The sequence below is a fragment of the Melospiza georgiana genome, chromosome 5 (genome assembly GCF_028018845.1).
Source record: "Melospiza georgiana isolate bMelGeo1 chromosome 5, bMelGeo1.pri, whole genome shotgun sequence".
NCBI classification, from domain to species: domain Eukaryota; kingdom Metazoa; phylum Chordata; class Aves; order Passeriformes; family Passerellidae; genus Melospiza; species Melospiza georgiana.
The window spans coordinates 14,508,729-14,536,161 of NC_080434.1; the positions used below are offsets into that span (position 1 = coordinate 14,508,729).

Consider the following 27,433-nt stretch of genomic DNA (forward strand, 5'->3'; position numbering starts at 1 on the left):
TAACCAAAATAACAATCATGTAAGATACTCACTGCATTCCAAAATGCAGAACTGATGGGTGAAAATGTAAGGCCTTCCCATTTGGAGGCATTTTTGCTGAGAAGCTGAAGAAAAGGAAAAAGAAGCCACAATTAATATTTAGTGGGCATGATGCTACAATCTGCAGGGAAGGAAGATACATTGCAGGCTCTTAACTCCTTCTATTCTGAAGCTTCCTTCCTTGCACAGGTCTCCACAGCCATGCTGGCACACCTGTTTATGGGGCTGTGCAGTGGACTGCAGAGGGAAAACAAGTAGGAAGAGTCCTGAGGAATGAAAATTACGTCAGCATGGAGCAGATTACTTGCCAATTAAATATCTATGGAAGCACTGGGACAAGCCCACCTGAGAGATGTAGAGGTAGAGAAGTAAATGGCAGCTTGGGCAAAAGCAGAGATCGAAGAAGTGCTTATATAGCTGTGACTGTAATGTAAAAGCCAGCTTGCTTCTTCTATGCAGAACAGAATAAAATATACTGTGAAGCACATATACCATCATCTTTCCTTTGCCCTACAAAAAGTCACAGTAAAGTTCCTATTAGTTCTAGGACATTTTTAGCTTATTTCAACATTACTCAATACCCTGTAACATAGAAATTCCATGATATCTTCACCATTTTCTCAATTAAAATTTGTCTTCCACAAGTCCCAAAAACCACAGTGATAAAAAACAAGCCTAGCATTTGTTTATTTTATCTGCATTCCCAGTGGCACCCTGTTAAAAGCTTCCCCAGAAGCAGTCTGCATGTTGAATAGCCAGAACCAGTTTAATCTTTACTGGATGATGCTAATAAGCATCCTAGCAAGAATGAGTCAAAGAAGGGAGAGATGGACTGTGGTCTCATTAGGTATCCAGCTGCTTTGCATAATTTGTGGTAGTACAGTCAATTGGTTCCCAATTTTAAAATGTAGTTCTGTGACATTACACCTTTAATATCTCTTACTGTGTACAAAATCCTGCTGTGATATTGTAAAGCAACAGACATCATAATTTATTACCAGTCAGGAAAAATAATACTTATTATTATGAAAACCCACAACTTTTATAAAAACATAGAATCATAGGATGGAGAGAATTCTCTCACTAGTGTAGCAGGCAGAATGCAATATATCCAAGTAGCATTCCTGAGGAGCTGCTAGTGACAGCCTCCTTCCAACCACCTTGTCTCTGCAGCAGCCCACTCTTGCTCCACTCCTAGAAACACTGCAACAGCCAGCACCTTCTTCCCCTTCCAAAATTCAGCCTCAGGTACATACCCAGAAGTTATGTCTGAGTACTGTTGTAACACATACAAATTAAAATTACTACTGTAGTAAAAGCCACAGATATTTGAGGAAGACATGTTTCTTAAAGGCCCTCAAATCCTTTTATTGTATGCATACACATGAACAGCAGAATAAAAGTTAAGCCACTGGTTAATGCACTACAATATGACCTTGAACCTCACCACAACATCTTACAGGTACTGCTGAAATACCTCTTCCCACCAGAAAAATCTTTCCTGACAACAGCAAGAAGTTGAGTGCTTCTCTCTGCCAATTCATGTAATTGGCAATAGCTCTCCAAGACTTGTCCTCCTTATGAGGAATTGTAGCAGCATCAGCTCTTTTCCTCTCAATTCTTGCTCTTTGCAATAGGTACCAAATGCACCAGCTGGGTGCAAATGCAGCAGTGGATGTTGGAGACTGCACTTAATTTGGTCTAGGTGAACATGGCCATGCTGTAGCACTGGCTCTTAAAAATGCACTGTATTGCTGTTCAGCCAACCCTCTACTAGTCAAAAAAAAGGGAAAATCCCTGTAAGAGTAGCAGCAGGAGGATCCCAGGGGTGCCATTTATTCCTTCTGGAGATGGCAGCCTGGACCTTGCATGGCTGAAGCCAAGACTCAGTTAATGACCTGTGCAGGTTCTGAGCAGGCTCCTGAGCACCGAGATAACTTTGGAGCATCCCTGCACACCACTTGACCAGGAATGGTCCTGTGATTACAAGACATCCAGCTAATGCTTTGCACCCCACAAAAGCTGCCAAGTCACTTCAAGCTCCAGCCTGGCCCAGAAAGCAGCACAGCCACATTCCTGTGGCACCATGCCCATCACCCAGCCCACCGTCCAGCTCCAGGGCAGCTGCACCACTTATCAGAGGCCCCAAAGCAGTGCCAAAACATAACCTGAGAGCTGAGTTTCTTCAACAACAGAACTGGTGGAAAGAGAACTACCGCTGCTTTGGGTTGGGTTTTTTTCCCCTCAAGGGAAAAGATGACAGGTTGGAATAATGGGAACAGGCAGGAGAACATTCTGCTCATGACAATCGAACAACTAAGACGTGCTTTGAAGTGCACCACTGTACAGAGAAAGAGACAGGCCCATCTACATTAGAAGTGCACTTCTCCAGTTTCTGTCTCTAAAAGGCAGCTGGAAGCTGGCAGAACACCATTCTGCATCCCCATGTTCCAAACACAATTCACAGCTCTGTGGGGAATCTGACACTGAAATAAACACCAAGGCAATTTACTTAGACGCTTAAAATTTGAAGTCACTTCTAACAAAAAAAACCTACTTTTTTTTCTCTAAGAACATCATCTTACCAATAGATTCACCTCAAATTTGCCCAAAATTGCTCTTTTAACTACAGATGATGTGTCCAAAGAAAGTACATGGATCCTTTCATGAGAATGTCACAGGCTTGGGAGAGACAGAAATATCTGCCTAAGAATGGAAGTCTTGAAACAACAAGTGTGGAGAAACAGGCCTCTTCACAACAGAAAAGGCCCAGTTTCCAGTTTTACTCTTTCAGTGCTTTAAAAATCTGCTAGCATCCCATTCAGCATGCCATCTAACAAAGCTGGTCCCCATGTTCCATGGCATCTCTTTTTGGCAGACCAGTTGAACAGCATCTTCTGAATGGCAGATTTTGATAGAGCAGTTCAATTCCAACATTTCAGAGGATACTTTTAAGCACAAATGAACTGGAGGAGGAAGAAACAGAGGAGGGCAAGGAAATTCTTGGCAATTACTTTGAACGGTCGGTATGCATCAAAATTCTAGTTTAAATGGTGCTATTATCAATTCCCAGCCCAACAGTGCAATGCCCCTCTTCCTCTCCATCCACACAATATATCTAAAACCCTGACACCCTGAACTATCAATTTCCAGGAAAAAAGAGTAAGAAAAACTGAGGAGGGCACCATATGGTCACCCAGAGCACCAGGAGGCAGGAAAGGTGAGGGTGAGCCCACGAAAACTTCAGCTCATCACCCTCGCTTGCAGAAAACACCCAGGAGAGAGAGACAAATCCAAATGTGCACACAACCATCAGGAATGCCTACCAGGGAGAAAGGTGGATATGGAACTGAAAAAAGTGGGCTGGAGGGGAGGTAGGGTAAGGAAGAGGGGTGACACCAGGGGAGAAGAGCAGGATGGAGGAATGCAAGCACCATTAATCACTTGTGCAAGCAGAGGAACACATAACTCTAGGGCAGCATTTTTGGGGGAATTTTTTGTTGTTTTTTAAAAGGTGCATGAGCTGTAAAATGTTAAGCTACCATATTCCCTCCACTAAGAAGCCCCAGAGGTGTTTGAACATGGAGAAGCTCCAGCTTTTCACAGTGTTTCTTGATTCAGGAAAGAACGTTTTGGTGTCCTGTTGGTTTGGGACTATCAAAAGGAGATGCTAATAAAGGGATGCTGAGAGCACTGTTAAATACAGCATTGATATTGTTTTGCCCTTGCTTCTTTCAGTTCTGTTAGGCTGTGATGTATTAAGTAAATACAGGTAAACAACCAGGTCAGTATTTACAGTCCCAAACCCTAATATTTTTATGCAATGTATATTACAAACATTTGTTTAAAATATGCAAAAGCCTTATGCTTCTCCCAAATTCCAACAGAAACAGATCTTTTTTCACAGGAGATTTGTTCCTACTTCACTGGTCAAAATCACAAGAGAAATATTTCTCCTAAAAATCCAAACAAAAGAGCAGATCCATCTCAATAAATTGCTGGAGATTGCATTGGGGTTTTTTGTTTGTTTTCCCTTTATTTTAAATGTAATTTTAAAACTGAGTTAATTCATCTGATTATACACATAAAATACTCAATCCACAGAATAAGCTGCATTTGACAAAAAGTGAAGGACATTTCTTGGAAGGACATTTATCCCAATGTTGCTTTTTTTCTATTAGCTCTTTTATGTCCTCCTTGTATCTTTAATTCTTCACTTGAATTGATTACTTTATATTATCTTAGCATGCATATTATCTGATGATTCAGATAGGAACGTCTGTAGTTGAAAATAATCACAAATGCTACTTGGTTCCCTTTCTTCTTCCTTCCTTTTTGTATGCTTTGTTCACAGCACATGCTGAAAAAAGCAAGTCAGGGAAAGGCATTTTATTGTCAGGCCTTTTGCTTTATGGCTGTGGGGTTTTCTTGGAAGCAGCAGGCAAAAAGGACTGGATTCTTGAACACACAAGAGGTCCTTTTTGAGTGTATCTGTTTAGGCAGTACAGGTGTTTTATTTCTCAGTATATTGATAAAAGTAAAATTTTACTTATGTTGAGCATTTTAGCACTTTGCAGGACCCGTGCAGTCATGTTAATGAACCCACAAGATGAGGTTTTGAGATGTGAAAGCATGTATGTATTGTACAGGAAAGTACTTTTTTTATGCAAGCTGAAATAGAGAAAATGAAATAAAACCTCTCTTTACTGACTAATTTTAGACCAATTCCTCTAAACTACATCTGATAAAGAAAACACAGAATGGAACACATAGGGAAACAATCAAACACAGATACTTTTAATCATGCTGACTGCAGCTGATGCAAAGAAAATATTCTGACAAATGAAAAGAGGTAATTAAGGGGTAATAGATATAGAAATAGAAAAAGCAGCTGAATCAAAGTCTTATGCAGAGCTAATGCAAAGCTTTGGTTCATCATATCCCTAATCCCTCCCTTCTCTCAACTTCTCCTTTACCAAAGGTAGTAAAAGCAGCTATCAGTATTAGGAACATTAAAGTGCAGCTCCTGAGAGACACACAGTGCCTTTGAAAGAGATCATGAAATTGTTTGGAAATACAAAATTAAAACTTGAGTTTACTATCAAGGCAGCTCTGAACTCTGAACTCTACCAAAACCAGAAACAGGAACGGTTTTTAAATTATGAATTTTTTGTAACCTTAACTTCCTTCCTAGAGACAAAAAGAGTCCTCAGAAACCAGGAAATTGTCCAGCTTGCAATAACCCTGCGCTGCTCATGGCCAAGATATACATGGTGTGTCCCTGTGGGGCTTTGGCACCTGGGGAAGAGCAGGCACACTTGCCACCCTCAGCTCCAGAGACTTACAGGACTTCTCCTGAAGCCCTTTACCAACCTGTGACAATACATGAATCATTCAGTCTCTCTAGATTTTTTTTTTACTTTTTAAAGAAAAAGAATGACCAAATGAGAATTTTGAATGCTGGAAATCTAGAGGTCCCAAAGGCTCCCTTATTTTTAGCACTGCATTTTTTAGGAAGACAGGGAGGACTGACTCACTGCTTCTGAATGCTTGGGATTTGTAACCCATCATTAGGAATTCACTTACATGCTTTACCAGAGAGCTGTGCTTCTTCTGGAAGAAATTTTCTTTTTGACTGTGAGGGTATTGAGGCACATCAACGCATTGCCCAGGGGAAGTTGTGGGTGCCCTGTCCCTGGAAGTGTTCAAAGCCAGGCTGGACAGGGGCTCTGAGCAATCCAGTCTAGTAGAACTGTCACTGCCACAGCAGGGATATTTGAAGTAGACTGAGGTCCCTTCTGGTCCATTCTATAATTCTGTAAGAAGGATGGTTGCCTTTATTTCCTATGAAGCACACTACATGCATCAAGGACTGAATCCCAGACTGTGGAAAGCAGGAAAGGCCAAAACAGTGTTATATGGCAACTAGCATGTGCATGTATACCTGCTGTTTTGCATGTTTGTGCTACAGGAAAATAGGCAAGGACAGCTAAACCAGAAGAAACCAGTGAAATGGATGAGACAAGCTCTCTAAAAACAAATCCCATAATTTATGGCATAATTTAAGGAGGCAGGCAAGTCTATCGACATTTTCTTTCTTTTTTATTTCTTAAACTACTGAATTTGGAAAAGCAACTTATAGCTAAGACCTGCCCACAAAAGTTTCAATGAGCAGATGACTTATTTACAAAGGCAGTGAAGTAAAGAGGTAGGTAAGCCTAGCCTGTGTAAAGCAGAAACCATTTTGTTACTACTTCCATACTTCCACCTGGTCCCTCATGCATTGCTCTGCTCCAGCCACCTGCTCTGCTCCATCCTCTGGCCCTGGTGTTTCCACAGCCTTGGGTCACCTTCCTGGGCAACCTTCTCTCCTCTCACTGCCTGTGCTCCTCCCCTTTTCTACCAAGTTCTGCAATAGCATTTACACAAACCATTTGCACAGCATTTACCTAAGCCAGCAGTGCTTCAGTTTAATTCAGTACAAAACAACAAAAACTGCAATGATCAAACTCAAGAGCATCTCACCTGATAGGCCTTAAAGCCACATTTCTCAATGGGGTGTAAATGGGAGGACACAGATTCAAAAAACCTGGCTTTTCTCTCTAGCCTCACAACCAACTCCAAAGAATTTAAATACAGACCACGATAAAACTGAGATTAAGACTTGTAAAGAAATCTAGGGGAGATGATGATCAGTGAGGGACAAAGTGCTACAGAGAACATCTTGGTGAAAAGAAAAGGCTTTCTTCCCCAGCTGCACCTGTGGTTTGCATTTTAGTAGCAGGAGCAGCACAATAAAGTGTGTTTAAGAGCAAAACGGAATTACTCCCTACCATAAATCAATCCCCAACTTTTGAAATAACTGAAATCTGTAGTAAATTAAGACGTTAATTCACAATTACTTGAATTCATTTGAAATTATTTTCTGAAATTGCTTCTTTGGAATTCTTTACTTACCCGAATTTCAAGCAACTCACTAGAGATATTCCAGGGGGACTACAGACATTTTAGGCATCTTGGACAGACAGCAAACAAGCTACTTGTTTTGGATGCCTGTCCAGGGCCCACTAGTTCAAAATGCACATCAAACACATTTTCCTCTGAAGCACCTCTACTGCTGCCAGCAAATCCCAAATATCCTGCCAGGCAGAACATCCACCTTCATTTTATTTTTGGCTTCATATAATTCAACAACTACATTTACATTCTGCAATATTTCATGAGGTAAACTCTGATAACTGCTCTCAAATAAAATCTTTAGCTTGCTTTTCTCTTTTATAAGCTTCTTTACAATTTATCTTTTTCAAAGAAATCAGCAATCTTCCATTAAAATTGAAACTGCAGAAACTATATAATGCACTCTTTTCTTTTTTAAGTTCTTCCCAAGACAAATGAAAAAAGCCACTTGCCCAACACAAACACACAGTTTTGGCTCCATCAGGAGCCTTGGTATTCTTGACGTTTTGTCTTTACCAGGTCCTGGACTTATGAGGTTTTATGAAATTACTGCATTTTCATGTCTCTTTGAAGACCGCTTCTAGCCCATGAGCTTGCAAAATAAAACCAAAAATCAAAAAACCAGCTCATGCTATTTTTTTTCCCCTTTTAAACATCGAAATTTTTTAGCCAAATTCACTTTTTTGCATAATTTGCTGACCCTCTAGTTGCCAAACCCTCAAAAAAAACCCTTAGAACATTTAGACTGCCTACGTAACACAGGTTTGCTCTTCAAAAACTGCCACTAAGATCACAAATAATTGCTGAGATGTTAATTTTTGCCCACCTTACTCGATTAACTACAATGAATAAGGGCAGCCAAAGCTGAAGCACCCTGTCCTATTTAATTCATGTACAGAAATGGTTGCTTTTTGAAGAACACTGCCCAACTCTCACAAAACTCAAAATCTCTACAAGAGAAGCTATCAGTGTCCCCATCTCTGAAAGATCAGGTCCTCCAGCCACACTCCTGCCCAGCATCTCTGAACTGAAAATAAAACATTTTCAAGTGAGATGTGCTGCTCAGAGCCTTTTTCAGACACTTTGAAACCACGAACCCGAGAGAAAGGGTGCATGGGGAAGTACCTAGAAAAAAAGGCTTCCACAGTGTCACCATGCTGCCTTCTCTGGCAAAAACCAAAGCACTAATGCAAGCCTTGAGCTGAAATACCATGAAATTTAAATGACTCTTCCCTACCCACAGTTTTCAAAGCCTTTTATTGAAAGCAGCCAAAATTCACAGCACAGCCCCATGAAAGAGGCAGGATAAAAGAACCTTTAAAAAGTCAGGAGATGGGCCACAAACCCACCTGCCTTTTACCTAAGAAGAACACAATTATTTTTACTTACTAGGTAGCAAAGCCTTTATTTCTGTCATTGCAATGGCAAAATGAGAGCAGAAAATTTTAGTGGGAAGGGCAGTTTTCAAGCACAGGCCGGTATTAACATAACTACAAACTGAACAAAACAAGAGGCAGGTATTTCAGAAGAAACAAATTCTATCGCACCTGCCTCAATTAAATTAATTCCCACAAAAGTAACAATGAACCTATTTGCTTTCCCTGCAGCATGCCTACAGAACAATTACTAGTAGAGAAGGAAGAGATCCAAGTGACCTCACCTTTTTAAACATACCAACTGCAATTCTGTTTTTAACAGTAAAAATAAAAATTCATTTCATCAAGCACATCCAGTTTTACTCAAAAACTCTCCCCAAGCTGAAGAGCAAAGGGCCAGCTTCTGTCAAGTAAGTAGCAACCCTTCCTCCTTCAAGCGTTTCATTTCCACATGCCAGGGAAACTAGTTTTCCTCCAGCCCTGAGAATCTGGCACTTGCCTTGAGAAAAGAAGGATGCATCGTCAGGAAGCACTGTGGGGCTGCAAAGCTCACAGCAATAGGAAGTCACATTCTTGTCAAATTTCACTGCACCCAACCATTTCCTTTTTCTACATCAAGCACAGCCAAAAATTTCTATCTTGAGAGAAACCATTTTAAGTTGCAGCAGTTCAGCAAAATGCAGGAAAGAGCTCTGTGGTCACTGATAAGTTTGACCTGCTTAGTAATTAAGAAGTGATAATCTTCCTACAGTAATTAAGAGTGATAATCTTCCTACTGGAGCTGCCTTTTGCTGTTTCTACATTAATCCAAGCCTTTTAGTTTCTTTTTTATAAGGAAAGGCCTGTAGGACAGCATGGATCTCAACAGTCCATAGGAAACGTTTGCACTGAACCCATTAAGTGCCAAAAATCCCACGATCCTTCCCCTTGTCTTGCTCCTCCCTGGGAAAAGAAAAAAAGAATGCTAACTAAAAAGGAAACTAAGCAAACACAAGAAAACTCAGACTTAGGACTTTAAAAAGTAGTAACTTCTGCTTTTAATTTATTCCTGTTGATCTGGACAGTGCATCTGATACCAGTTTCCCTCAAAAGAAGTTACAGAAAAGTCACTAAAATCACATCTCAAAGCTACAAAAGTACCCCAACAGTGGAAAGCATCAACCTGGACTTTGCATTTTTTTCCTCTTTTATGAATTTCAGCCCAAATTTTTAAAAACAAAGTATAATCTTTGAGCATCAACCTTTAAGAATAGCAATTTACCCATGAGCATTCAATATCATGCCTTGTTTTAGCCAGTATGAAAACAGACAACCAAAATGAGCTCAGTATGGAAAACTGCACAAGTTATCTCCAAGCACGTTAAAAGGCAGTGTTAAATGCTACAAATGCAAAAAAAGCAAACACTCCAATATACAGTTTCACTCTACTGGCAGTAATTTATTTTACAAACTGATAACATGCTGGGGAAGTCCCTCAAAACCTTAAAACCATGCACCACTTGCAAAATCCTTTTACCAAACCACTTGCTTGAGTAATAGACCAAGACGAGCTTTCTCAGGGCTATGTTTCAGTTTTATAAGGACAGAAGTTATTGCCACAGTTACTGATTGACAAATTTATTAAAAACTTAATTATCTCCTCTACCAGATGGAACTTCATACAAGACTTTCTGAAGCATCTCCAAATGCTTCAAATTTGTTACCACAAATTTAAACTGCATAAGTTTCCTAAAAAAATACACAGTTTCTCATGTAATTGAAAAGCATTTTCACAAGCTGTACTATATGAATGTGAAAATATGATGCAAATAAAAATATATGGAGAAGAAGCAAGGCTACACTTTTCTGTAAGGTACTGTAAGTGTGGTGCTGCAGGGGGAAGCTGTGGTCACACAGACATCCTATGCATGCCAAGGAAACTAAGCTGCTCCCTCACACTCCAGGGGCCACTACCAATCTTCAGGATGAAAAGTTAAAGTCACTAGCTAAATACCAACAGTGAAAAAGGAGTTTCAACCCCAAACCACCAACACTCTCACAGGAGCATCACTCTCTTGTTCTTGTTTTCCACCCATCCCAGCTGGGATGTGCTACATCCTCTTTAGGCCCCCTCCAAATGTTTCAGCATCCTTTGGTGAAGCTTTCTGTTCTGGTGCACTAATTAATTGAACCTATGCCATATGTGATGTGTGGGAATTTTTTTTTAGATAGGACACAACATACAGAACCTTATGAAGAACCTCTTAAAGACAGCAATAAAAATATGCAGACAATTTTTTTGTTCACTGGCATTTATTAACTGATAGCACTGTGCATTTTCATCATCTCTATGCTTCAACAGCACAGTCATAAACCTACTCTCAAACAAAGAGCTTTTCTCTTCTAGCTTCCCATACAAAACTCTGGTTATACTTCAAACTACATCCCCTCCTGCAGTCAGACAAAGAAAGGGGAATCCTGCACAGTGTCAGACACTGCACAGTGTCACACTTTTTCACCTAAAGCCTGTAAACCCCCAAGGTGACAGGACACCACTGCGGAGAGCCTGCCCAATTTCCCAGGCTGCCCCTTTTGAAAAGTGCAGCTTGCTGAGCTCTCCTGCCTTGTGTCACTCATCACTCTGCCTTGAGGTGTGCAAAATGGAAAGACAGCCCCATGACTTAGTGCTATTAATAAAAACAAGCATGCTCACGGTGTGTTTTTGACCTACTCCTAAGTACTATTGCGTATTTATGGTTCACTAGATTATGCTGTTAAAGGAAACACTCAGATATGAAAAGATTTATACCAGAAAATTCAAACTGGCAAAAAAGCAACAAAAAATTGGCATTACCAGGATTAGTAATTGCAACACTTATCCCAGAAACCATTGGGTCCTTACAAAACATCTGGGATCTGTTGAAACCAATGCACAGCACATGCTCTCAGCCAATTTCTTCTGATGTAAAAATGCTGCAGCATTCTGCTATTATACAACACAGAACCATATGAAACACAGCCTGCTTCACAGGTTTATTAACAAAATGTCTACCACCAAAGAAACCTCAGGTATGTTATGGCTCTGAATTCCAGCAAGGGGCACCTAAAGTCCACAAGTTAACATTTGTTTCCTTCAGCAGGATAGCTCTGAGGAAAGGGAGGAAAATTAGCAGAAAAAAAACCAGCAGGAAGTCAGCTTTTGATTATTTTATACCCTCTAAAAAATGTACTTGCAATCAAGTACAATATTAAAACTCTACCTCCCCTAGACTCTTGCATTTAGTCCTTTATTTCAAAGCTAGGAAGCTAATCAGAGTTCACCAACTGGAAATGTTCACCTGTGAAACCAAAGGCAAAGCATTACTAAAGCTATTTTTAGTTTCTTGACAAGCCTCTAACCAGACATCTGCCTCCACTGCAGTAAAAGATGCACTTTGCTTCTGCATGCAGAAGAAACATGGGGTTTCTCAAGCTGCCCACGAGAGGAAAAGCTCCTCCAGACACGAAAAAGATCCCTCTGCAGCCCAAAGGTGTATTTAACTGGTCTTGGCCATTCATCTCTCAACACTTCTTGCTCTTCAAGATAAGCAAATTGATGCCATGGTCCCGCATGGGAACCCACACGAAGGTCCCACTGAAGCCAGAGGGGCTTCTCATCAGCAGAGGAGCAGCTGAGGTGGACTGAGGAGCAGAACTCACACACAGCACTTTGCCCCTTGTTATTGGAACATTTGGATATGTGGATGGACATACAAGAGCAAGACAAAAATCAGCAAAGTGCGTCCAGCCTCTGAAGAGGCTTCTTCTGTCACTCAATGGCAATAATTTACACTAAAAAAGGAGCAACATGGCTTTGTAAGGCAGATCTTCAATCATGTAAAGATGGAAGATGTGGCTTTTGGCACAAATATGGCAAAAATACAGAGGAAATAAAGAAACTTAAGGTGCTGCCCCAAACCATGGCCAGCAGTAGGTAATGTGGATTTGCAGTTACCACAAAGTCACATTTTCAACACTTGATCTTACCCTTCCACAGCTTGCAAGCTTTCAGTGGGTAAAGGGAAAATAAAGAAGATCTGCATGTTCAAGCCAAGTGTCATTGTCCCCAAACCAGTAGGCACACCCAGAACAGCTTAACCTCCAAGTCAGGCAGCATGGAAAAGTCACAGATGACATGGGACAACCTGAAGTTTTCCAAGTCCCAAACAAGCTTCTTCAGCTTGGGTATAAAGGCAAAGGTCCTCATCTTAAAATCTGGAAGCGTACACTCTGTATGGCTGGGCACTGCCCTGCCCTCCCTGCACAGCAAACGTTTCAGTGATTGTTTCAGAAACAACAAAACACAGCCCATCGCTTCAATGACCAGAAAGCATGAATAATTGTTTTTATTTACAAGGAGAGAAAAAAAATCCAAGCAAGACTGAAAGCATGGGGACCAGCGCAGGGGTGTGTGTTTGTTTTAAAGTGACTACCCGCATCTGCGGGATCAGCCACATTATCCCAGCAACACTGAGAACGCTCACAAAGGCCAGAAATGTCCCCTTTTGAAAAGGGCAGTTTAAACGCTGCAGAAACTGGGTCAGCGATGGGCCACAGAAATACCTCAGCAGGCAGCAGGCACCTCGGGAGCTGCAGGCAGCAGGCTTGCAGCAAAGGCCTCCAGTGAAAGACAGAACACACCAGGACAGAAATCAGACAATAGCTATTGAAGAAAGGCAGTTAATAGCAACAAAGCACGTAAAGCACGGGTCAAGGAGTCGGTCAAGTACAGGCCCTTCAGCTCTCTGCCCTTCTTCAGTTGCCAGGAATCAAGATTTAGACACAAACCAGAGATGTACATGGCCCACAGCACCAGCAGGCAGGCACAAAAACTGAGCAGGCATGTTAAATCCACAACACAGTAAGGAACTGCAAAACTTATTCTACAATATATGACAGGGCTGCTCGCTTGCCAAAGGCAGCACATTGCTTCTTGTTCTTCTAGTTTCATTAAAAAAAAAAACCAAAACAACAAAACAAACCAAGAATTACACAATTTTTTCTTACACATGGTTAGTGTACTTATCTCTGTGTTCAGGTCTTTACTGTTGTACATTTATTGACGTGCAGACACCTTAACTTTAAAATGCTAACCACAACTGCAATCGATAGGACAATGCAACTTAAATTTATGAAGGCAAAATCTGAGAGGTGACCTACAATGTCACTAGTGAGGCCTGACTCACTGACTGCATAATAGCTGACACCAAGTCAGTGTGCAGCAGGACTGTTGCACACATCTGCCAGCCACAGCCAAGAGACTTGTATCTGTTTTGCAGAGACCCTTAAAATCATTTGACGTGAACGGAGGTGGTGGTTACCCAAGGTGCACACAGTTATGAATCACTCACTCCCTCCTTTCTCTCATTTCACTTCCCTTTTGTTATTGTGTATCTTTCTCTTCATTGTTAAGATTGAAATCTGCTGTTGTCCCTTATCAGTTTTGCCAATCACTTGAAATGAGCAAGCTCTCATTTGCTCCCTACCTACCGGTATCTTTGTTCACTTGGTGTTTTTATCAGGCCACAGCTTTTTGCCTTGCTTTGTTCTGTTCACAGTCTGTAGTGTTTTTTCACTTGTCACCATGCTTTTCCCCTGCCTTTGCCTTTCCGGCAATTACACCCCGTCCTTCCCCTGCTGCCAAATTCTGGCCCAGTCATGTTCAGCATCACATCCAAGCAGTTTCCAGCGCCATGTGCAACTTGCTGGCTGGCAGCCTCTCTCCCCACAGCCAGGCAACCATGCATGGATGGTGGCATCCTGTTTCAGCTGAGTTTTGTCTTACCCAACACACTGCTCTGAGCTTTGGTAAGAGGAATCAGTCTAAAGAGGAGAGCCCTATGCACCAAAGCAGATGTGACCTGTGAGCAGCACTCCCAGGGAAAGGTCTGGTGGTTGCAGAGTGCCTTTTGTTTCTGCAGCAGGAAGTCCAGTGGGACCCAAGGCGCAGCCACAGCCTCTGCCCCCAAAGAATACAAACTGATGAGCTCAGAGGGGACAAAAAGGGGAACAAACTGCACTCAGTGCAACCTCATAGTTTCAGTAGTTTGCTGCAAGACAAACACTGACAGGCACCTAGCCAGACAGTGAGAACTTAGTGAGGGGAAACAAAACCACCCCTGTCCTCCTGCCACATCCCAGAGCAAAACCCCCCTGCCCCTCCATCCAGAGATTTAATATCAGGACACCAGTGCAACCATCGTACTGGGCAGCACTCAGGTACAGTGACAGCATCACTACTCCAAAATGCTCAGCATTTGAGGCTACTGCATGGTGCAGGGGCTGACCTGTATGGCATTGCTTCAGCCAGGACCTAGTGCTTGATGCCCAGACTGCACCAAAACCATGAGCCTCCAGCTCTGTGCATGATGACAGTCACTTGTCAATAACTTTGGTAGAGTTCTAAGGTAAAAAGACAAATCTTTTATATTTCAATTTTGAACCCTTTTAATAATCCTTGTAAGATTGTCCCTACTCTTCAAGCAGAGAGCAAACAACTTCACACAATAATTTCTGCATTATTAACTATTGCAAAGGCAACCAAATCTTTCAGGATGACACCTCGTACCTACTACTGTGACATTTCATGCAACGCACATCTTCATACCCCAAGAAGTAGTCAATTAATTACTTTAAACTTTAAAATTACACTTTTTATTTTCTACCAAATGCAACCAACTGTTTTATTAATGAATCGCTGTGATTTATCATCCAAGAAAATTTATCAACTGTATTGTCAGATAATTCAGTAGAATTCAACTAGTTTAGCTTTTTATCATTCAACTCTCTCAGGATTCAGCTGTGTTGTGCAATGACAACAGCCAACACTGAAGTGTAAGTGAAAATGATGGGTTTTAAATGAGGGAAACGTCCCCACAGACCACACCTGTTTATGAACCGCCGGCCTGGAACAGAGGAATAATTGACAGCTTCCACATATTCCCACCCAGAAAAGCCTTGAGAACACGGTGCACTTTGGCGTGCTGACACAAGCCACGAGGAAGTCCGAGAGCCTAAAAAATCCAGTGCACGTGCGATTTCAATTGCTTGTGTAAACTGCACCTCTCGTCCAAGCGCGCTACAGCCGTGGAGTAAAAAGGCAGCACAACATGCAGGAACCTCAAGACCTTGGAAGCCATTCAAAGGATCCTCCTCACAAATAATAAAAAAACAAGCATGCATCTGTTTTTTCTCTCTCCAGTGCTAAACACATCATACTGAGACTGCTGGCTCAGAGTCAAACAAGTCTCCAAAGTCTCACTTTGTTCCAAGTGCATTCCCAACTGGCAGCACAACACATTGCTCCAACAAATGCCAGGAGATGGCATTGAAGTGCACACACATGTATGAACCGAATTTTGTCTCACACATGGCTGCTGAACCTGTTCCTGTCCTCACTGATAAGAAACAAATACCTGCAGCTGAAGGACTGCAAAGAGTTGCCTCACGTCACCAACCCCATATGCTGCCCACAGAGGAGCTTTTTGGAAACACTCACTAGAAAAAGAATACCAGCAGGAAGCAGGATACCAGATTATCTTTTCAATTTGCTTTTGATAATAACCAGAAATCACAGAAATAATTGAAGCAGCTTCACAAGAAAAGTCAGACCTCAGCACCAACAAACTTGAAAAAGTGTTAAGTATTAACGTTTGGATTCACTCCTTGACAGCCACTGTCAGCTCTGAAAGAAGTGTGCAGGAGTCAACAGGAGCACTCACAGTGACTCAAAGCCAGTCCCTAGAACTCCTAGAAATCTGAGTCTCTATAACAATTCCCTTTTGGATCCTCTCCTGGAACTCTCAAAAGCTTTTCAAACAAGCCTTCCATTAATTCAGGAGGGGAAACTGTTGGAACATGGCAGAATTCAGGGGTCTCAGAGTACAACAAAGAAGAGTAAAAAAAGAGAGATTATTCAATTTCTACTAGATCAGATATCAACATTCACATGATTTAAAAAAGCTGGGAAATTCTCCTCATGAGATAAATGTAAATGTGCTACCAACAGGGCAGATAGTCATCATTTATCTCTATCTACTTTGTAAAGCTGAGACTCCCTATCCAATTCAAAGTCAACTTTTTGTTTTGAGAGGTGCATATGCAACAACAGAATTATGCTTCACTGTCTCAAAGAAAACAAATAGGATCCAGAGAGAAACATTAAAATAATGAATAGCAATTTTAAAAACTCAAAAGCAATATACAACGATTTATACATGCAAAAGAGTTAGCAAAAATCTATACCAGAACAATTTGGGCCTAAGGTCACTGTTTTTTCATACACACACACACATTTTTAAAACTCAGGCTTCTGAATGTCTTCCCAAGCATTTTCATGTGAGTCAAATTATCATGCTATTGATGTGCAAGTGTCTCCAAAGGCCAGACCAGCTTCAAATCTTAGCACGGCAAAGGGAGCAAGCTCTTTCATAATGCAAGTGCAACTATGTTACTTTTTTTGGCACCATCGCATTGGCCAAAAAATGTTTTAGGCTTAATAAATATTGAGTTGTTTTCTGCATTTCTCATGTTTCCTCACAGAACATGCTGTTACAAACAAACATTTTAAACAGAACTTTTTCTTTCTCATAAAATCCAACTCCGAAACAACAAACAACAACACAGCCCATACTTTTGATAGCAGTGAACAGGACACACCATCTTTCCTATTATTATTTCCAAGTCTTTACAGCTTCTTCATGTGTCCTCACGAAGTTTTAAAGCTGAAGTTGGTTTTTATCAGGCAGTAACTAGAAGCTTTATTTTGCACTTTAAATTTCTTGATTTTGCCATCTGCAGAGTTCTGGTAAGCAGGTGGGTCAGATGGTAAACAACTAGCTAGAGCTCTGCAACAGTATCTTGAAGCAAACATGGAAGATAAGAACTTCAGTAAAAATAAGAACAGAGGCCTACTTCTCACCTTCCTCTAAGAAATTCTTTTTCCTTCTTCTTCTCCTCATAATTCTGAGCAATAAAAGCTGCTTCTGTGTGTGAGAAATTCCCGTATTTATATAAAGTCAAATTGTTCTACAGAAAGTAAGGTCTATTTTGTACACACACACAAAATATCCTGAGTTATCCTTGCCTAATTGTATTTCCATTGCTATTTCTAAAAGGTACAAGACAATTAAAAAAAAAAAAAACAAAAACACAACAACAACAAAAAACCCTCAACTTTATTTGTACACCACTTTGGGGCCAGGAGGTGAGAAAAAAATAAGGTGACAATTAACACCACGGCTTTGCCCTCTATCCTCCTTATCTCAGTTGGCAGCCTGGACACAACACAGAATGGTGGACCCCCGAGACAACAAGCAGACACCTAAATTATTCACAATGATCACATGTTTCTCCCAGGTGACTAGCTTATTTGATGAAAGCAAACTTCTACAAATACAAAGCAAATATTTGTGGTGAGTACTCAGAACTCTGCAAAAGAGTTAATACACACCATTGTCACATGCAAGTATAATATTTGATATATACTGTTCCCCTCCCTGAAGTGGATGGGGCCTTTCTCTCCTGATGAAAAAGGGAGTTGGGTATTTTGCAATAACCACCAAAAAGAAAAAGTCTCTTCCCAAAGCACATACTGAAGAAAGTGGATAAAGAATGATGTCTAAAGACAACATATGGTTTGAACTTACAACTATTTATAACTACCACTATACTATGGCAAACACCTAAACTACTGAAAAGGCTCCTTCACCCATGTGCCCACAAGTCATGCAGTCAGAGCCACTGCCAGGGCATGAGCACCGCTTTCCTAGAGGACCTTTCCTTGTCAAAAAAAAAATACGTGAGTCATTAAAAGCTAGGCTCATGTCACCTTTGAGTATCCACAAAGATGAAAGTCAGGTAACAAGTGTGCCTATAGCTCTTTATTACTACATTAGATAGATTTCAAGAGCTTTCATGCTCTGCTTATAATAATCAAATGAAAGTAATGGGGTTGGTCATTCAGAAGCAGACTGCACATAAATTCCTACAAGTGAGCAAACTGTTGTTTAGGTTTTCTTCTATTTTGTCACAATTTGCCAATCTGCAAGAGTAGAAAAATGGTGAAGCTAAATTCTTATATTGTGTCAATTTTCAGACTGCTGACACTGGTCTACAATTCCAGATGTCTGTTGCTTAACTGCAAAATGGTAAAATTACTGCAAATTAAGTCCTCTTATAGGCAACTAAGAAACAGCTATTATGGAGGTGAAAATAATTTATTTATAATAAACGCACAGACCAAAAGCTAAATCCTTTGTGGCTCACTGCCCACAAATCAGAAGGATTAGCCTGAGATTAACAGACATCTGAAATCCATTACCAGTGTATTAAAAAGTAAAAGTAGAAGCATAATAAGAAAGTTCCTATTCTGAACTACTTATATTACACAAGCAGCAAGTACAGGCTACGGGGACACCAAGTTTACAAACGAACATGAACAAACACGCCACAGCAGCTGTTTACTTTTGCTTTTCTTTCCCTCTTCTCTAAACACACAAAATGTGTCCCAACATCCCCTTTTTCAAAACAAATCAGGTTAAGTTAAGACACTATATGCCCTTGTCTCACCTGCTCAGACCAGGCTTGTCCTAACTCTAAAGGGCATGCATTCTGGGGGGGCTCTATCCCGAAACATAGGCTGTGGGGAGCTTACCAAGTGCCAAAAAAAAAAAAAAAACAAAAAAACATGCGCAACAAATGATGTGCACGTGTGTGCACCAGCTAGCAACTGTTCACACAGCGCTGCCACTATGTGATTCTCCACACCATCCACCCAAAACCCAGGAGCTGTCCCCCAGGCTATCCATCATCCCAGGGCAAGTGCTTTGCCGCACTCCCACCCCACAGCCACTGACTCAAAGGTGTTACTCCTAACACACAAGAAGCTGTCCATCTCAGCCCCACACTTTAGAGGACTGGCCTGCTCATCTCACCCATCTCACCAACAGTGAGCAGAAGTGCAGATCTGGCTGGGCTCCTCCCCAGCTCCTCCTGCACTGCAGGTAAGGGAGCAGCCCTGGCACAGGTATCACCACACAACCATCCACTCCCAGTCTGCCCAAAAGGCAGGGGCAGGAAGAGGCAGGTCTGAAGGACTGAGGAAAGAGCAAAAAGATGCCACAAGGTCTGGAGCAGTGCCACACCAGCGTGAGACAAACAGAACAGAGATGACGTCCTGCAGGTGACACAGGGCACCCATCCCACACAACAGCCTGTAGACACTGAGGGAGAACTTCCGTGCACGTTTTCAGCTGATGCTGCCAAAGAGCAACAGGGAAACCAACCAGAGAATGATCACAAGTAAATGTTAACCTGGCAATAAAACAAATTCTTCTAATCCAGAGAACTTGTAGGGCTGCACAAGGCAAGGGAGAGCACCAGGCCACAGAGTGCAAGACATCCTCTTCCTCTGGCAGTACAGACACTACAACCATTTCAGGCATGGCTGAGACAGAAGTTAAAAAAAAAAGTAGAGATGCCGTAAGACAGTATGCAAGAGATCTGCAGAAGATACAGAGAACAGAAAGTGAAGACATTATTAACAGAAGAAGACAAAGAAATAACTATATAGGGCACCAAAACGTATAGTCTGTCCTTTTAAAACAGATCATTACACGTGAGAAAGTTTCCTCCAGTAGCACATATCCACAAACACAATTTCTCCATACAAACACAATTTCTCCATACACACTAATCCCTGCACAAACAATGACCTCACAGCCCCAGCCTGCTATTTTTACCAGTATAGAAACTGGTGTTTCCATAGAAGCCTGTGTGGCTTTTCAAGGCATCATGAGCCAAACAAAGGCAGAAGTGCCAACTGGCAACTTCCATACCAAGATTGCCTTCATTTCTCAAAGCCAAGTTGTCACCCACAGATGAGAACGTCTATTTTAGATAGCATACAAGCTAACATAGATCAAAGAGTGTCTGGTCCAGCCATGAACATCCTCCAGCCCAAGAGAGTGCACAAAAGTGAGAGAAATATACACATTCCAGCAGTTTGTTCAATGCAAACAGACAAGATTTTGATGATGAGTGGGACTGCAACAGCAAGTCTCAGAGTAATTAAATATGGCCACACATCACCTTTAAACTATTTCCATCAAGGTCAAGTAGGACCTACACTGAGGACAGAAGTTTGACATTTCTTTGCAAACAAGTGCAAGACTGCCATGTGCCATTATCTCATGATCACAGAAAGCCACCACAGGGTCACCTCCTCAGTTTGGTATGGAACGCTGTACAGTTGGCCTGGGCAATTTGTCTCATTTATGAAATGTCTGAAAACAATTTAGAAATAAAGAAACAAACAATAGCTGAAACATTTGTTAGCACACAGCACTGCCATGCAATGTCCCAGGGAAAAAAACAAAGCACATTTTTTGATGGTTGCTTGTACCATCAGGCAAGCAACATAATTTTGTAAAAGGACAGGTATTTTGGAAGAAGCAATGCCCACATGAAGAGCTGTTCCTAACAGCATCTAATACAAAGTTCAGCAAGGCAAAGTTCATCAGTAAATCAACTGCCACATAAAACAGAGATAAACAATTAAAGCAGCAGGAGTTCAGCCTGCCACCCTAGCTGTGCCTGGCAGAGGCATAAGGAAGGAGAGAAAGAATAACACTGATTACTATGGAAGGAACTATCTGTTTCTTCATCTACAAGAGAACCTCCAGTTTCACTGACTTCTTGCAATTCTTTTCAGTAAGCTGCTTTTAGTCCAGTTTCACAATAACCCTGTGTCCCCTACAGGTGTTTCCTTAGGGATTTTTACCTAAGTGTTATAGGTGGGTGTGTCCATCTTAATTCTCCTCCCTTACTTCTAAGGATTAGGTAAATTTCATTTCTTTAGGCATCCAGTAAAACTTAAAATTAGTAGTCCCTTGATGATCTAGACAAAGTGGAAGTGGGATACAACAGCCATGATTATCAATTAAAAACAAAAGTTTGCCAATACTGAAGTAGGTTTTAGTGCTAACCAATAGAAACATACATTCTGGGCATAGAGAAATTGTACCTTATGCAAGTACAGTAATGGGACTAAAAAGCTTTTTCCCAAGAAACTCCGCTTTTTCTTTTCTTTATTAATACACACATGGATTTTTGCTTGTTTTGCAAAAGAAAAATTTTTAAAAACACTAAACTCTTAATAAAAGCAGCTTATTATATATATATATATATATATATATATATATATATATATATATATATATATATAAACTATTACAAGTTAAGACCAAGCATATATTCTAGAAAAAGTCTTCATGTAGTTAAATTTACTTTTGGCGTAAGTTTAATGACAGTCTAAATGATCAGTGGTACTCCATACAAGTTTAGGTTGAAAATATTAAGATGGTTCCTCTCAGACAGCTTAAGCACTCACTGACACTCTCAGAACTACTTTTCAACTTTTCATTTTGAAACACTTTCTCAATGTATACTCACTTTGATTTTGATTTTAATAGAAAATATTTAAAAATAAATACAACATAAACTTTTTTTTAATATTCATACATTTCTGCTGGCACAAATCAATTTTTAGTCATTTCAGTTAAAAAAAGCAGAAGGAAAAAGAAAATCTGGTTGATCCTAACCTATTTTTCAATCTTTTTTTTTTCCTGCCATAGCCACCACCCAAGCTAGTTATCTGGCACACAGGCATACCACTAGTCCCACACCACTACTTTCTAATTGGGACTGTCAAAAACGATGGCACTAAGACCACAGGCTTTTTGGAAGGATGCATCACCTCTGAAGTGTCTTAATACTCCATCCACAGTGCCAGAGCTCATTTGTGCCTCTTGGCTAGAGACAAAGCTGTGGCCAGGGAGGAACTGCAATGTACAGTCTCAAAATGCACAGGAGGCTCGTTCTCCCACTGCCACTCCGGATTCTTCCTGAAACAAACGCTGTAACTCCATCTCCTCAGTATTCCCTAAACCCCCTAGCAATTCTGCAGTCTGTGCACCTCCACTGCTTTGCTCTCTCTCAGGCAGCTACTAAGCTGCTCCCTTGCTACCTCTACCTTCAATTTCTCCTCCATATCTGGAGCACTATTTCACAGGCACAGCAAAAACAACAGGATTAGGAGTAATTCCACCAAGCAATCAGGAGAGGTCAAAGTGCTGGGCATCAGCTGTCACTCCCAGGCTGCACTGACACCCTAGCAGGAGCCCACTGGGAGCCAATACCACCTACTGCTCCAAGCAGCTCCAGCCCACAGGGTCAAATGCTCTCCAGAGATCAAAGGCAAAGGTTCAACAGAAACGCCTGACTGAGCCAAATGCATCACACTTGGAATTTTCCTAGCACTTGATACCCATCAACGCTAAGCAAAGTATGCCCTGCCATAGGAAAAGGCTGGAAAATGTCCTCTTCCTGGCTAATTTCATTCCATACTTCTAGTATTTTATGGATTTGGATTTCCCTTCTCGTAGACAATCACTGTGCATCACACATTAAGAACGTGTGCTCCACTTGAGTACAGCAGTTTATTCTGGTGCAAATATTCCTTAATTTGCCCAGCTGCAAAACTGCATCCTCAAAGATCTTTCTCCAGAAGTCCTCAAAATCCAAGTACTAATAATGACATACACATGAAATTTTTTTTTGTAGTCCAAGTCTACTTCCTTGAAGAAGAAAGCTAAAAATTTTGATAGCATCATTTGTGCACATCACCTGACAGTACTGTCTCTTTATTTGTGCCAGACTTCTGCATTTCACAGAATATCCTGAGTTGGAAGGGGCCCACAAGGATCATCAAGTCCAACTCCTGGCCCTGCATAGAACCATCCCCAAGAGCCACACCAGGTGCCTGAGGGCACTGTCCAAACCCTTCTTGAACTCTGTCAGGCTTGAAGCTCTGACCACTTCCCAGGGGAGCCTGTTCCAGTGGCCAACAAGAAAAGCTGAAAAACCTTTTTTCTAATATCCAACCTAAACCTCCCTACACAACTTCAGGCCATTCCCTTGGGTCCTGACTCATTATGCTGCTTTAGCAAGAATCTAAACCTTCTAAATCTAAACCTTCTACAAATCTAAATTTGTAACTGCCAGTTGTGGCAACCAAAATCACCTGGATTAAGGGGCAGGTGTACAAAAACCCCAAAACAAAACAAACAAACAACAACAAAAAGAAACAAACAAAAAAACTAACCTCCAAACACAGCAACAAAACCTTTTCTTGTCAACATCTGTCATTGACTGTTATGAAAGGCATCTTTTTACTCCTGGCTTTCAAATGTAAGAAAAGGTTTTTAAGGAAACTCGAAGCTTTTTGACAGGCTAGTACAAATACACATGACTTTAATTGTGTTAAAGTCTGTGGCCTGAAGCAGTACTCAAGTGTCTACTACGCTGCATTTCTTATTTCAGAATCTGATCCAGAGAGACACAAAACAGCATGAAGGAACCTGTGGAAGCATCCAAGCAATCAGAATAGCAGGAATCGTAGGGTGGAAATTAAGGAGTTGATAATGATCTCCTTGCTCAGGGCAGCTGGAAACCTATGGACCTAATCAACCATTTCTCATTCACCTCTGAAGTAGCTCTTCACAAAAATTACTATTTTGACAATGTCTTTCACCTCCATGCAAATTTCTCTATTTGCTAAAGCTAAACCTAAGGTAGAAACGGTAAGACCACATTCATCTCCCTTGTGCACTTGCCACAAGAGCAGCAAACCAAGAAGACCACCCCAAAAGGAAGATCTCATGAGGCACATGCACAGGAAGTCCGTTAACAGACTGTTAATACTTCACTGCTTTTGTTGTGTTTGCTTTTTTCAAAGTAGGTTAACAGGCTCCCAAGGAACCCACTAACCTAGAATCAAAAACTGAATAAAACAGTGTTTTTGAAAGAGACTTTCTCCTTTATGCACCAAGATTATGAACTCCCTATACTTCCCTCATCTCTGGGGAAATTTCTGATTTCTCTATCTCCTTTAACCTCTGCTTATCCCGTACATTAAGGTGCTTTGCTTCTTGGGGCTTCACATCAAATTACAGTAGCTTCAGCTGATTTCCCCAGGGCATGCAATCAGACAATGAGATGAAGATGCTGCAAGCTTCAGGTTTTGCTGCTACAGGAAAAGGAAATCCCCATGATTTCACCATATAGCAATGTAAGCTACAGGAATGAAAATTAATCCAGAAATAAACTAAGAAATTCTAATATTTCCAAGGTACCTTTGCTGCCTCTTTTTCGTGAAGTCCACACTATAACAATCCTTCAGTTTGTAAAGCGCACACAGGTCTATGTATGTGTTTACGTACAGCAACAAACCAAAATAGTTTAGAAGATGCACACAAGCCAGGATTTGTTCAGGCAAATATCCTGAAGCATTTCAGTATGACAATAGAAGGATGTTTCCACCATACAAACTTTACTCCCAAAAAACAAATTCATTTTTGAAAATGAATAATTACTAGGAAAAAAATTTAAGCACCTGAATGATGTAAAAAAAAACCCAGTCAAATCACCTATCACTTTTTCCTCTCTGAGTCTCAAGAACTAATTATTTTCAATATTTTTATTATTGCCATAGTAGCCAATTACCCCATCCACCTCCAGAGAAAAATAGGCAAGTAGAGAATTTTTTTCCATCTAAATTACATCTCTCTGACTACTAAGGAAACAATCAGAAACAAACTTAAGCACAGCACTAGAGACTGCTTCCTTCTGACTACCTCTCAATAAAGAAAGCATGCAGGTAATAAAGTTACACAGTAAAAATTCTGCATCCAAAACATAATAGTTCCCAGATGAAAAGAAAAATCAGAAACTTCTGTATTTGTGCAGTGAAATGCAGCTTTCAGTATTTTACCCTTCTTTTCACAAGAGGAGGTAAGAAAAAAAAATCCCCTCTGCAGGTAGGAATTGGGGCACTTAGGCAAGCACAAGTAATCAGCACCAGCTGTCAGCAGCCACAGTAATTCTCACATCCTGTTTCCAAACCATCTTTGTAATTCCCACGGAGATGAGGCACAGGAGCCTTAATGTGATGCTGGGCTCAGATGAGAAGGCTCCCAATGGGGCAGCAAGGGGAAAAGCCATGTGAAGAAGCCTTGCAGTGCAGGACAGACCCATCATAACCATCCCGCTCCCCAGGCTTACTCCTTCTGCCAGCTCCCAAGGCTTGTGTGTTATCAGACCTGTTTGCTCTCAGAACTAAGCTAAGGGCAAAGACTGGAGATAAATGAGAATAGCATTTGTGGCTGACTGCTGCCATCAGAAAACAGTGCTGTTCCACATGTTTGTTTTAAGTCTTATGATCTTTCTGGCTGGCATGGTACTGAAAGCTGTAACCACATTAACACATACCAAAGGAAGGAAGTGTTTCACTGGTAGATGTCCAAGCATTTTAACCTGGACGCTCAGAGGAAACAAAATGCATATTTAAAAAATTATCTGTGATGCTATTTACCCATCCCTTCCAAACAGAAGGCCTGATATTAACAGAAACCACAGAGTTGTGGCTATAGTTTTGAAGAGCTTCATTATGTATCTGATTTCAAGACATAAGGGTAGAATATTTATTGTTCCATAGCAACACATTAATAAACCTTTGGCTTTAAATTTCCCTCACCTCTTTCCTTGCCTTGGTGCAAATTAGCACTCCAAGACTGCTTACATTTACAAATTTTGTAATGGAACACTGTTCCTTGCCTTAAAAAATTAATTACAAAATATACAACAAAACAATTAATAAACATTTAATTTTTTGTGTGAAAGCAATGAGAAGTAAATTCATCTTAGAGACAGGATTAGGAGAAAAAGATGCAGGAAGGAATTTTGTACTTGCATATGCAGAGCACAGGTTTTCTGGTTTTGCTAATAAATCAATATTAACATTAAGTTGAGAAAATTTTAAGACACAAGTAATAAAGAACTATTTAACAGGCAGGAGAAAAAAAGTAATGTTTTAGTAGTCTGCCCTAATTACACTTTGGTATTTCCTAAAGCAAAAATCAAAATGAACTTCAATGCTCTTGCTTCCATTTGAGTTTAGCTTACCTTTGCTCTTGTGGATGCTCTTCCACATCCTCCTCTGAATCAGCCTGACAAACAGAGAAAATACTGTGTAAGAATCTCAGAACCGCAACATGCTACACTGGACATATATACCACTTTAACTCCAGCACAGATGGATTTTCATGTGACTTGTTAGCAAAACAAATTCAGAAACTTAGAATTCCTGTAACTCCTTTGCAAGTCAGGTAAGGTGGTTGATGGACATCCCATTTGAGGTTTCAGCTCATCTTGCAAAGGATAAATGGTAACTTAACCTAGGTACTCTGCTGGCTCTTCCCAAACGCTGACCGAACAGACTCATTTTCCATTTATGCATCTGTACAAAATCCTCTCACACACAGAATCTAAAGCCAACAATTACCCGGAAACTACAGAAAGACTGTTTCCTCTACTTTCAAATTTTCTGCCCCATCAGTAAATTTCAGTAGCCAGTACCTGGGGAAATAGGATGCAGAATGCCTTGAAATGCAGATCACCTGTCAATGCCAAAAGCAAAGGCAGAGTACCACATTCCAACTGGCACGGTGAGGTCCCAAACCCAGATCTTATCACTGATTAGCAGAATGTACAGAAAGCAGAGAGAGCAGAAGCTCTGAACACATCATCTTAGCTCAGCTGCTGCACTCAGGTAATTTTCAAGACATGCAGCTGAATTGTGTCAGCTTGCAGTTCACCACTAACCACTTTGAGCTGTCTACAGAAATGAACTCAAGTGTTGGTTCAATGAGCTCCCTGCAGGAAATCCATTTAAAACAAGGAGGTAGCTACTCTGAACTGGCCAAGATCTCCAGGAAAGCTTTAGGTACAACTCAAAATGAAGTGTGTTACAGCCACTCAACCCCTGCTGATGAAACCAGGGACAACTTTAGGGCAATTAACATTTTTCAGGAGGAGGTCACAGTCATCCTGCCAGGAACAGCTGGTGAGCTTTCCCAGCTTCTGCTTCTGCAGGTGATGGTTCTACAAACTCTACGAACTAAAGACCTTAGCAATGAAAAGGTAAG

General features: G+C 40.9%; 1 protein-coding gene across 4 annotated transcripts in view; it reads right to left on the reverse strand.

The window, feature by feature from the left end:
* The window catches only part of TMEM131L (transmembrane 131 like), a 79,223-nt gene that overhangs the window by 45,197 nt on the left and 6,593 nt on the right, over positions 1 to 27,433 (reverse strand). For all 4 annotated transcript variants that reach the window (XM_058024252.1, XM_058024251.1, XM_058024250.1 and 1 more), the window contains exons 3-4: positions 26,412 to 26,455; positions 33 to 104 (exon numbers count right to left, since the gene is read on the reverse strand). In XM_058024252.1, coding sequence (XP_057880235.1) covers positions 33 to 104; positions 26,412 to 26,455 — 116 coding nt within the window. The remainder of the gene's footprint in view (positions 1 to 32; positions 105 to 26,411; positions 26,456 to 27,433) is intronic.